This window comes from Miscanthus floridulus, chromosome 3 (assembly GCF_019320115.1).
Source record: "Miscanthus floridulus cultivar M001 chromosome 3, ASM1932011v1, whole genome shotgun sequence".
NCBI classification, from domain to species: Eukaryota; Viridiplantae; Streptophyta; class Magnoliopsida; order Poales; family Poaceae; genus Miscanthus; species Miscanthus floridulus.
Genome location: NC_089582.1, coordinates 68,367,640 through 68,379,435, shown reverse-complemented (window position 1 = coordinate 68,379,435; position 11,796 = coordinate 68,367,640). Strand labels below are relative to the sequence as shown.

The window sequence follows — 11,796 nt, the reverse complement described above, 5'->3', positions numbered from 1 at the left end:
GCTGGAGGAGCATTGCTCTCTCTGACCATCGATGGAGCTAAGGCTCTCATCGAGAAAATGGTGGCTAATCAAAGCTAGGGGGAGGAACTCAAGCAACAAAAAGGCATGCATTCCATGAAGGAGGCGGACATGCTTGCCGCAAAAATAGACTTATTGATGAAAAGACTAGATGATCATGCAGCCAAGAAGGAAGCCATGAAAAGCACCATCTAGGCCATGGATTCACACATCATGTGTGAGGTCTGTGGTGAAGTTGGCCACTCGGGGAATGACTGCCCCGAGACCCATGAAAAAGCTTCATACATCAACAATGGGTTTTGCCAATAGAGCAATAACGGGTGGAACAATCAGTCCCGCCCACAAGGAGGTAATTCAAACTTCAACTCAAATTTCAATTCGAATCAACCATCCTTGAAAGACTTGGTCTTAGGCCAAGCTAAAATAAATGAAAATCTTACTAAAAAGCTTTCATATAATGATAAAATGCTAGAAAATATTAACTTTAAAATAGAAGGTTTATCTTCCTATGTTAAAAATCAATTGAGCTTAATAATATGGTAGAAACAAAACTAGCTCAAATTGCTTGCTTCTATTCTTGTTAATAATGAAGGGAAGATCCTGGGGCAACTCAAGAATTCTCTTGAAAAAGTTAATGTGGTGACCATGAGGGGTGGTAAGTCCACTCATGATCCACCAAATCCTAACAATAAAATAGGAAAAGCGCAAGCGCAACAGGAAGACGGACCTTCACCATCAACCAAAACATCAAGACAAAGATGAGGAAATAGCACCACAAGACTTTGCTGATACAAGCTATTTGCCATTTTCCACAAGAAAAAAAAGCAGGCCGTGGATGAGCAATTTGCTCGCTTTGTTGAGATGATAGAAAAGATACATGTGAGCGTCCCATTAATGGATGTCTTACATGTACCTTCTTATGCAAAGTACATCAAAGATATCATCAACAACAAGTGACCATTGCCATCTACAGAGGTCGTAAAGCTAACGGAAGAGTGTAGCGCTGCTATACTCAATTGTCTATCTGAGAAGAAGATGGACCCTAGGTGCCCCACAATCACGTGCTCCAATGGCACCCAGCAGTTCGATCATGCCTTGTGTGATCTTGGGGCAAGTGTAAGCATTATGCCTAAGACCATCTTTGACAAGATGAACTTCACACACCTCGTGCCAACACCGATGATGCTCCAACTAGCGGACTCAACGATCCGCTATCTAGCTGGAATTGCCGAAGATATCCCAGTGAAAATATGGGGATACTTCGTCCTAGTTGACTTTGTGGTGCTAGACATGGAAACAACAAAAGAATCACCCCTCATCCTTGGGTGGCCATTCGTCAGCACCGCAAGAGCACAGATTGATGTTGGAGCTGGAGAAATATGCTTCAACATCAACGACAAAGAAGAAAAGTTTTGACTTTTGGCCCAGACAAGAGTAATGCTCCATGATCTGTATCAAGTATGAGCCGAATCCACAAGGGATAAAGGAGGTTGAGATACAACCTCAACTAGTGGATAGCCTTGTCAAGAAACACAAAGAAAACATAAAGAGGTCGGAGCCAAAGAAGAACAACCCAAAGCCAAAAGAAGAAGCCCCAAAGGTTGTTCCCGCACCACCTAAGAAGGACAACAAGGTGTGGAAACAAAAGGAAGAAGCTCCGAAGACCACCTCCACACCACCCAAATCAAACAAAATGGTGTGGAGACCTAAGAAGGTGCAATCATCCGCGTCTACTCCTCTAGGCATGGATGTTCCATCATCAAGCAAAAATTGAAGGGAGAAGAGTCCTGCTCATTGGACTTAAAATGGTGAGCCCTTGTCGAAGGTAATCGATAGTTATCCTTTATGATTTAATAAACAATTATCAGAATTACTAGATAATAAAACTATAGTATTGTTAATATTAGATCTAAATAAACCTTGTTTATCCTACCATGTTCTATACAAAGTATGCTTTGGTTTGGGTATGATTTTTTGTGCAATCATACTTTCATAGGCTTTTCAAATTAAGCATGGTGCTGAGATTGATTAAGCCTACCTTGGTCAAATTAAACATGATATTTAGTTTGATCACAGTTCCAAAACTACTAAGTATAGACATGGATAAGTAAACTAAGTAAAATATATATAAAATGTACCACGGAATCTTCACCAAGCAACCCCGGACCTTAGGCCTCGAGCTAGCATGGGGGAAGGCCCCTGCAAAGGTACCTTGTATCTTTTCTTTTCTGCATTTTATCTTCTGCATTTATTTATTTATTTATTATCATTTAAAAAAACTAAAAATTCAAAAATACCAAAAAAAATAAAATATGACAAAAATACCAAAAATATTTATTCCACTCTCATATATGTTTTAAGAATGTTTAGTTTCTCCTATGTTGAAATGATGAATAGTTGCTCTATTTATAATTCATCTGGCCTAGGTTATAACTTAGTATTCCCCAATATTTAAGTTTGTTGTCTAAAAATGTCTCATCCTGAAAACTTATGGGTTTGCAAATGCATGCTCTTTTTCTAAGTTGTTGCAAGTTATGATATGGTACAAATAGAATTTACTATGACTTTGTTCTAAGAGAGACTTGACATCCGGAGATTTCATTTTCAAAAATGCTAAAATTCAAAAGTTCTTCAATGATTATGAATACCTACCAAGGCCATATGACATGATATTCAAATTCAAATCTTAGTCATATGCTACTTGTTATTACATTGAGCTTTGTCAAATTGTTGTGACCCTTGTTGAGATTCTCATCATGTACCCATGATCAAGACACACGTACATCCACAAATAAACTGCTAACTCTTACACTAAGAGTTACGCAAAAACATGCTTTTTCGTCCACCAAATAATTACTCCATTCATTTATCATGTGTCTCTCTCTCAAAAATTTCATGTGCCAAAAAGAATAGTATGAGCTATGCTAAAAAGAGAGAAAAGAAGAAAAAGAAAAATATCCATGCCAAAAGGCATGAGAGAAAAAAAAATGCATGCAAAAGAGCAAAAAGAAATAAAGATAGCCCATACTTTCAAAATAAAGGCATTCATTCCAAAAAGGGAGAGATTCATGATTCAAAGGAGTACCAAAAATATTTAGAATTAAGACTTTATGAAAATTTCACACACTTGCACGTCTTGATCAAAGTGTATGACTTGCATCTTCTTGAGGTCCGGTTTTTGACTTAGTAAAATATGTGATGCAAGCATGCCCTACTTTCATACCTACCCAAAACTCCACTCAAAAAGCCTTTTAGTGGTAGGATATGAAAAAGAAGGCAAATTTCAAATGTCTTTGGTGAGGTTTCATACACATTGAACGATCGAGAGAATAATTTGAGGAACTTACATTTATTTCACAAAAAACTCATAAAACCTCCGGATAGATGGTTGATCAAAGAATGAATGATTGGTGATTCTGTTATAACCGTTCTATCTTGCAACCACCCAAGAAATTAGAAAAGCTATACGCCCCACAGGGATCAAGGTAAAGGGTGGATAAAATACTAACTTATTTGAATTGTGGAAGAATGCTTTGTTATAGACATGGCACTTGTGAATTATTCAGGCATAGTAGCAACTCCTAATCAACAGCCAAGTACTTAGCTATTTGCTCGGGACGAGCAAAGGTTAAGCTTGGGGGATTTGTTGGTGGTCACTAATGACCAAATCCGACTACCAATTATAGTCCAAAACAGGAGAAATAGACATGCTTTTTACACATATGCCTTTACTATTGACCTAGTTCCACTTGTATTGGAGAAATCATGTTTTGCAGGTCACATATTCGAATACAAGTGGAAAACATACCAAAAGGCACAAACAGAAGGCGTAAAGCAGAAATGCGCGAAGGAAATAAGAAGAGAAGCATACGTACACAACTTACCTAGGCAGAATACCACCGTGGTAAGGGTCCAGGCCCATCCAGGAACCGACCAGGTGAAGACGGTCATGAGGCAGGCCCACTAGGGTGCGGGCGCACCCTAGGTGTGGTTGTACCCCCACCACCTCCACTCGGCCCCACTCTTCTATGGCGGTTGCATGCCACCATGCTACGGCGGTTCCTAGTGGTTTCCTTATTTTCCAACGCCAAACCGTCCTCACTTCACTATATAAAGAGGGCTAGAGCTCACCTCTCAAACACACCATCATTTGGAGTTACACCTCACCTGTCTACTTGTACTATTTTAGTTCTTAGCTTTAGTAGTATTTGAGAGCAAGGCGAGAGCTACATGGAGAGCTTGTCTCCTTGGAAGAAAGAGCAACTTTGGTATGAATAATACTATTAAGAGTTCTTCCATAGTCACGCTCTCATATCATTTATATAGCAGTGCATATGAACTAGAGTATAGTTTTCATATTATAATCATGATATATGATCGTAACATGTTCAACTTTGAGCTTAATCATTCATATGACTTGTATGAGTAGAAGTAGAGCTAGGGTTGGGGTGGCAGTTCGTCGTTATTTCAGGTTTGCCCATATTCTTGCTTGTCAATCCGTAGGGTTGGAGTCCCGGGGGGATATGGGAAGTTTCGTTGTACACGGGCGTGGTGCTCGGGTGCATAGGAACCTTTGGATATGATGGTATCCCACGGGTGAGGGGTAGATGGTAGGTGGTGATAGCCCTGTCTATCCCTTGTAATCCCCACGTCCGGGTATTGTCTAGAAGTTTTAAAGTCTCTCGAGCTTGCGGGTAGACCAATGCTCGAAGATCTCCCCGTCCATCTTAATCATAATTCTAACTCTAGTCATATAGCTTGTATGATCATTATCTGTTCTTTGCATGGCTATTTTAGAACATGCTGGCTCCGCTTAGGAATATTCTTTTATTCTTTGTTTTCCTTTTATCCTTGAGGTTAGCCTAGGTGTGTGTCTACTATCCATGAAATATTATTGTTACCCCTGTTATGAACTATGGTTCACTATGCAAGTATGTAATCATGTTTATGTCTATGCTAGAATATGTATACCTTGCCCTCCTTTGGGAAAATATAAATAACGATACCCTGAATACTTTCGGGTGAAATGCTACAACGATAGATCTGTACGCTTACGGATATTGTCTATAATCTTTAAGGACTATCGTAGTTAGTGTTTCTTGGTGGCGTTGCTAAGATTAACTCAATCTTAGTAATGGTGCTAAGAAATACAAACAGGCATTTCTAGCGCCGTTTTCGGTGGACTTAAAACCTCCTCACTTGGTAATTGTGCTAAGAAATGCAAACACCAGGGTCCGGTCACATTTGTATCCGCGGGTTTGATCGACTCCAAAGAGTATCTAGAGCGCACAAATATGACCGGACTGGGTCCGGTCCTAATGACCGGACTCAGGCTAGGGTCCGATCCTCACAGGTATCGCCCGCGCGCGCTTAAGTCAAATTAACCGGACTCTCGACCGTCGGGTTCGGTCCTAACGAGTCGAGCATGGTCCGATCACATCGATTTTTTACACTGAGAGCTCCCAGACCCCTCGGACTAGGTCTGGTCAGTCATGACCGGACTCAGGGCCAGGGTCCGGTAGCTCTTCGACTGCCACATTGACTCGCGCCCACGCCTGAGCTCAGCCGGACCCTGAGCGTCGGGTCCAGTCTTACCAACACACCGAGTCCGGTCACAACAGAGCCCTCTCGGCTCAACACAGAGTCTAGACTGGACTCACCCTATCAGGGTCCGGTCCTAGGGTTTCTCCTCCTTTTCTTTTTCAATCTCTTCAACCACTTCACCCTTGCTTCCAAGTTGCAAACCACAAAGTGTATAACCCATGTGCACGTATGTTAGCATTTTTCAAAGGTTAATTGTTAGCACACTAGGTCCCTAATGGATATGTAATTATGACTTCACCTAGTGGCACTCGATAACCGCTTAGCTAAAGATTTCCTCTCTTAATAGTACGGCTATCGATCCTAAATACACTCACACCCTCTATGGTGTCTTGAGTGCCAAAACAAAAACCTGTTTGATACCTTTGCCTTAATCGACACTTGGTTTTTGTTTTTCTCTTTCTTCTTTTCCAAGTTGGAGCACTTGATCATCTCTTTTGGTCACTACCATTACCATGACCATCATCTAGCTCCATCACTTGGTGTGTACAACCCTATCTCAATCACAACACTTAATGACAAGGGTTAGTACACTAGGTTTCATCAATTTGCTAGGGCTTTCACCTGCCTGTCTTTATATAGTCCAGAGGGTAGGCGCATAATTCTAGTCCTAGTTAGTTACAATAGAAGAGTTCTAATCCTATTACTGAGTTAGACTTTTGGTAATCCGACTTGGCCGATTCTGCTTCTGCTTGCTTTGGAAGTCATGCCACCTTGTTCCACGCCTTCCTGGTAGACCGTGGGCTGGCCCATCTTCTTGTCGGGTAGTCGGCCCTATGGGAAACCCTTTGGATAATGACCCGTCAGGGAGGATGGAGGCAGCGGGGATATGGGCGTCCACTGGTGGGGATAAGGGTTGTGCGCCGATGGGAGTAGTGTCGTCTGTCGGTGGGAGCAGGGCCATCTGCCGGTGGGTCATGGGCGGCACAGATCGGGGCGATGGCCGTGCACAGGGCGACACCGGTCAGGAGAAGGGTCAAGCAGGGGGCGACGCACCGGATGTCGAGGATGGAGGACGAGGGGCCGGTGGGGTGTGCTTGCCGGCGCGGCCTTCTTCTTCGTGAGGACGACCAAGGAGGCGGACCTCCAGATCCGGCGGTGGAGGGCGCGGGCGAGTCAGAGGAAGGGCACGAGACAATGTCGGTCATCTTCCCGGCGCTAGTGGTAGGGCACGGCGGCGACCTAGCTCCTAGCGGCGAAACGGGAAGAGTCGGGCACGCGCGGGTGAGGTGGTGAGAGGAGGGATTTGTTGGGCAACAAATTTGGGTAGCGTGCTAGAGTGTGTGTATTTTTTTTTTTTTTTTGCCTCTACTATCTAAATATAGGATATGAAGTGTGTCTAGATAGCCTGCTGAAGATGTTCTAATGGTCGGATGTCTTTTTTTCAGAGTTAGCAGTGTCATTTCCTATGTAAGTTGCTCTCCTGGAATTTACATGTATTTTTATTTTGATGCGACGGGGGAGTAGCCTCACCGAGTGTTCATGTGACAAGAGATGTCTATTGGGACAAACTTAATCCAAAAATGTCAAGTTTTTTGGACGCGTGTAGTAATGAATTTAGAAATTACCTTGGTGCTTATTAGTGCCATTTTATAAAAATACATATTTTTATATTTAATTAAAGTTTATGGCTGAAAATAACCAAAGGAAAGCTTAGCACCTGCCTACCTGCTGGTGAGCTGGTGGCTTGGAACGGACAGTTGGGACGAGATGAGATAAAGAGAGAGAGGTACCGGAGGTTAGAGGGTTTTTTTTTTTTTAAATCCAGTGACTAAAATTTAAGAGGCGTCATATGAGGGTATTGCATAAGATTTTTGGATACGAATAAAAAAATAAGTTACATAATTCATCCGTACTCCACGAGACGAATTTATTAAGCCTAATTAATCCATCGTTAATGCATATTTACTGTAGCAACACATTATCAAATCATGGATTAATTAGACTTAAAAAATTCGTCTCACAAATTAATCACAAACTGTGTAATTAGTTTTATAATTAATCTATGTTTAATACTCTATATATATGTCTAAATATCTAATGGAACAGCAACTAAAATTTAAGAGGCCAATCACCACCTTAGTTTGTCCAGACGTTTGGAGTCCTAGACCAAGCAGACTATAGGCACGAAAAGACCCCTACTCACTGGTCATTCGGAGACGGATGTACTCCGTAGAGGCACTAGCCTAGCGTGCAGAGTGCAGTGCAGCTGCTTCGTCGCTGCCCCTGCCTGGGGAACCCAAAAAGATGTTGGAGGGAAGCCCAAAAAATCAAAGGCCTGAACTGGACACAAGCGGCCCTCGGCCTCTCTCCCTCACCACGCCGCGGCAATAAAGAAGCCGCTGTGCTGCATGCGTGTCACTCGCTCCTCCCTCCCCCGTGCTTTCTCCATCTCTTCGTCCTCTCCTCTCAAACCCCAATAAAACCAGCTTTCCCTCCTCTCCACTTCGGATTCTCCTGTCTTCACCTCGTCACTCCCCACGCCTAGCCAAAGACCAAAGAAAAAAGGAATAATTTTTCCTAGTAGCTGCAAGCAACCTCACGCCATGGAGGAGGAGATGCCGCTGCAGCTGCTCTCCTCTTCCTCCTCCGCCGTCGCCGCCTGAGCTCTCCCTTCGCTCGCTCTCTCTCCATAGGGCCTACGGTACCTCTCTCCCAGTGCAGCAAGGCATGGCAGCTTTCGCCGCGCTGTTCGACCCCCTCTACTGCCCGGAGGAGCACCTCGATCTGTACCACGAAGAACCCGGCGAGGGTGCTGACGAGCAGTGGCCGTACGAGCACGGACAGCAGCAGCAGCAACCGGCGGCTCTTGACGACGAGCTGCCGGCGCTGTTCGAGGCGCTCCGGGCCAAGGAGGGGGTGGTGCTGGCGGGCGAGGGGGAGGAGGACGGGTACGGCGGCGCGGCGGGCCGGGAGGCCGCGGTCGGCTGGGCGTCACGCGCCGTGGCTCGGCTCGGCTTCTCCGCGCTCACCGCCGCGCTCGCCGCTGCCTACCTCGACCGCTGCTTCCTCCCCGGGGGCGCGCTCCGGCTCGGCGACCAGCCCTGGATGGCGCGCCTCGCAGCCGTCGCCTGCGTCGCGCTCGCCGCCAAGGTCGAGGAGACGCGCGTGCCGCTGCTCCCCGACCTCCAGCTCTGCGCCGCCGCCAGCTCCGACGCCGACGCCGCGGACCCGTACGTGTTCGAGGCCAAGACGGTGCGCCGGATGGAGCTGCTCGTGCTCTCCGCGCTTGGGTGGCGGATGCACCCTGTCACGCCCTTCTCCTACCTCCAGCCCGTCCTCGCCGACGCTGCGATGCGCCTGCGCAACTGCGAGAGCGTCCTGCTCGCGGTCATGGACGGTGCGTGCTTCTTCATCTTTCCCTGCGAGTTCCAGGCTTCCAGCCGACCAGCCAGTGTAGTGTAGTTGCATTTCCGTGCCAAAGACTTGATTTTTATGTATATTCCAAAAAAAATGGCAGATTGGAGGTGGCCTCGGCACCGACCTTCGGCGTGGGCCGCCGCCGCGTTGCTGACCACAGCCGGCGGCGACGACGGCGACACGGAGCTCCTGGCGCTCATCAATGCCCCCGAGGTCAGCGCAGCACAATGCCATTGCATCAGCATAATACTGTGGGTTGCTCGATCATTATTGCTTACCAGCCGGTGGACGCGTCGCAGGACGAGACCGCGGAGTGCGCCAAGATCATCACCGAGGTGACGGGCATGAGCTTCCTCGCCTGCGATGTCGGCTTGAGCACCAGGAATAAGCGCAAGCACGCGGCGGCGCGGATGTACTCGCCGCCGCCGAGCCCGAGCGGCGTGATCGGCGCGCTGTTCTGCTTCAGCTGCGAGAGCTCGACGTCCACCACTACTACGGCTGCGGGGGTCGGCCCGTCGTGGGCACCGTCGGCGCCCGTGTCCGTGTCGTCCTCCCCGGAGCCCTCCGGTCGGGCCCCCAAGCGCGCTGCAGCGGCGGGGGTCGCGGTCCCGGTCCCGCACCCGCTTCCCCCCGACGAGGAGAGCCGCGACGCCTGGCCGTCCACCTGTGCCGCGTGACGCACCGTACCGGAACGGTGCCTATGGCGAGACCCCCGCTCCTCAGGTGGCGGTGGAGGTAAAGGAGCATCATCAGATCAGAGGCTCGCGCCGGTGACCAGAACGGACGAACCATTTTGCCCATTGCCGTGAGAGATGGAGGGCAAGGCAAGAAGATAAGGAAAAAAAAAGATGTAATGTTTGCATGCTTATGGCAGCACGTTTTGCAATGATGGTTCTTGTTCAATGCTGTTAGGGGGGATCGGAGAACTGAGCTGGAGGTGGAAGATGATTAGCGGATAATTTTGCCGTCGAGATCGATGGCGATTTATTCAGATTATTATTAAGTTGCATTGTAGTTGTTGCCATGTTCTTGTGGTCTTGGTATTGCTTGCATTGGAAGGGCAATCGGCAGGGCCTCCTTGTCCGACTGTGCTTGCTCACTAGCACTCTCGACCACTACCTGTAGGCAGCACTGCTCTCCCCCTGTGGCTGCGCCTGCCTGCGTCGCCATCGCGTCTCTCCACTACATATATACTCGACCTTTCTTTCTTCCCTCGATGCAAATGCAATGCGCAGCTCCCCGCTACTACCCGCCATGAAGGCTTGTTAGATGCTAAATTGATCTTTTTTCATCACTCGGGAGAGATGAAACATCCATTAGATAAAAAATAAAAAATAACTATTGCACAGTTAGGTGTTCATGCGATCTTTGAGTCTAGAATTCATGATCGAACAAATTTTCAATACAACGAAACGTCTCAAAGATTGCAAAATTTGTGCTAAACAAGCGAAAATAAAACGTGGAGAGAGCCCCCTTAATCTACTCTCCTATTTCATGTTATTACTAGCCTCATCAAACTTGTAACGAAAAAAAATTAATCCTTGTTTATTTGTACTAGCATGAGTTAAGGGGTGTTTGATTCTTCATGCCCAGCTTCTAAAATTTATGTCACATTAAATGTTTAGATACTAATAAGAAGTATTTAATATAGATTAATTATAAAACAATTACATAGAGAGGCTAATTTGTGAGACGATTTATTAAACATAACTAATCTGTCATTAGCATATGTTTATTGTAGCACCACGTTGTCAGATCATGAACTAATTAGGCTTAAAAGATTCGTCTCGCAAATTAGTAGCAAGTTGTGCAATTAGTTTCGTAATTAGTTTATATTTAATACTCTATGCATGTGTCTAAATATTCGATGTGACAGGAATTTTAGGGCCACGGTACAGGGCCTTAATATTGCTGGGAATGTTGTCTCTGAACTGTGAAGAGCGCATGTGCTGGGCGTATTAATGAGGGAGGGAAATTAAAATTATCACACGAGGGAGATGTTACTTAGTGCTTTGTCAATTTGATTGTAACACTGTTGTTCCATAAATAAATGTACCAGGATCAAACACATGATGGCGCCTGGATTGCTCACAATAAGTTCTGAAATCTTGGATAAAAATCCTCGCGTTATTTGAACGTACTAACATCAATTTTTACCTAGTCAATCTACAGGAGTAAGTAATTTTTTTATGTTGATGATCAAATAAAAAAATTAAGATCAGAGGGTGTGATTTATAGTGCTTAATCTGTTTCACTAATTGAAGTACTTATAGTATCAAGTACTTTTGAGTTGACAAGAGGCTCCCGGAAAAGCAATGGCTAAAAAACAACCTTGGTTGATGAGTCATCAGGCCTGTTGCACACCTGGCGTGTGAGATGAGGTGGCGTTCAACGTGGACTTTTTGACTTTTCTCGCACCAACCCAAAATGTCTAACCACAGCAAGCATACGTCCAAAGAAAAAGCAACGGACAATGTTCACACAAAGAAGAAAAGTATAAAGAGTAGTACTATTAGAGCTAGAGAAGACAAACGGAGCGACGTGTACTGCAGCTCTAGTACTGCTACGCCATGCGAGGAGAGAGAGAGAGAGAAACCATTTTTGTGATCTTCATTTTTTTTTTTTTTTTTGCAAAGGCACAAAAAGGCAAAGTGGGGGAAATGTTGGGGAAGAAGATCCACTTCCTATCCATGGTATGGTGGTGGCAATGATTTGGAGTATCTTGGTGGATTAGTTTCTTATTATTGCCAGATCTGGAGCGGAAGGCTTATCGGTGGATTTGCTGCTGCCGCTATCTTCATGCAAAGTGTCGTCGTT

General features: G+C 45.6%; 1 protein-coding gene across 1 annotated transcript; it reads left to right on the top strand.

Annotated features, from left to right (window-relative positions):
* Positions 1–8,067: 8,067 nt before the first annotated feature.
* Positions 8,068–10,003, top strand: LOC136545928 (cyclin-D3-2-like). Its single transcript, XM_066537893.1, has 3 exons — positions 8,068–8,959; positions 9,080–9,192; positions 9,279–10,003. The coding sequence occupies exons 1-3, from the start codon at positions 8,290–8,292 to the stop codon at positions 9,654–9,656; spliced, it is 1,161 nt and encodes a 386-aa protein (XP_066393990.1). The 5' UTR covers positions 8,068–8,289; the 3' UTR covers positions 9,657–10,003.
* Positions 10,004–11,796: the final 1,793 nt, after the last annotated feature.

Coding starts and splice junctions, on each gene's coding strand:
- LOC136545928 (XM_066537893.1), top strand. CDS start 8,290: ATGGCAGCTTTCGCCGCGCTGTTCGACCCCCTCTACTGCCCGGAGGAG. Junction 8,960..9,079: donor CCTGCTCGCGGTCATGGACG/GTGCGTGCTTCT, acceptor AAAAAATGGCAG/ATTGGAGGTGGCCTCGGCAC. Junction 9,193..9,278: donor CGCTCATCAATGCCCCCGAG/GTCAGCGCAGCA, acceptor GACGCGTCGCAG/GACGAGACCGCGGAGTGCGC.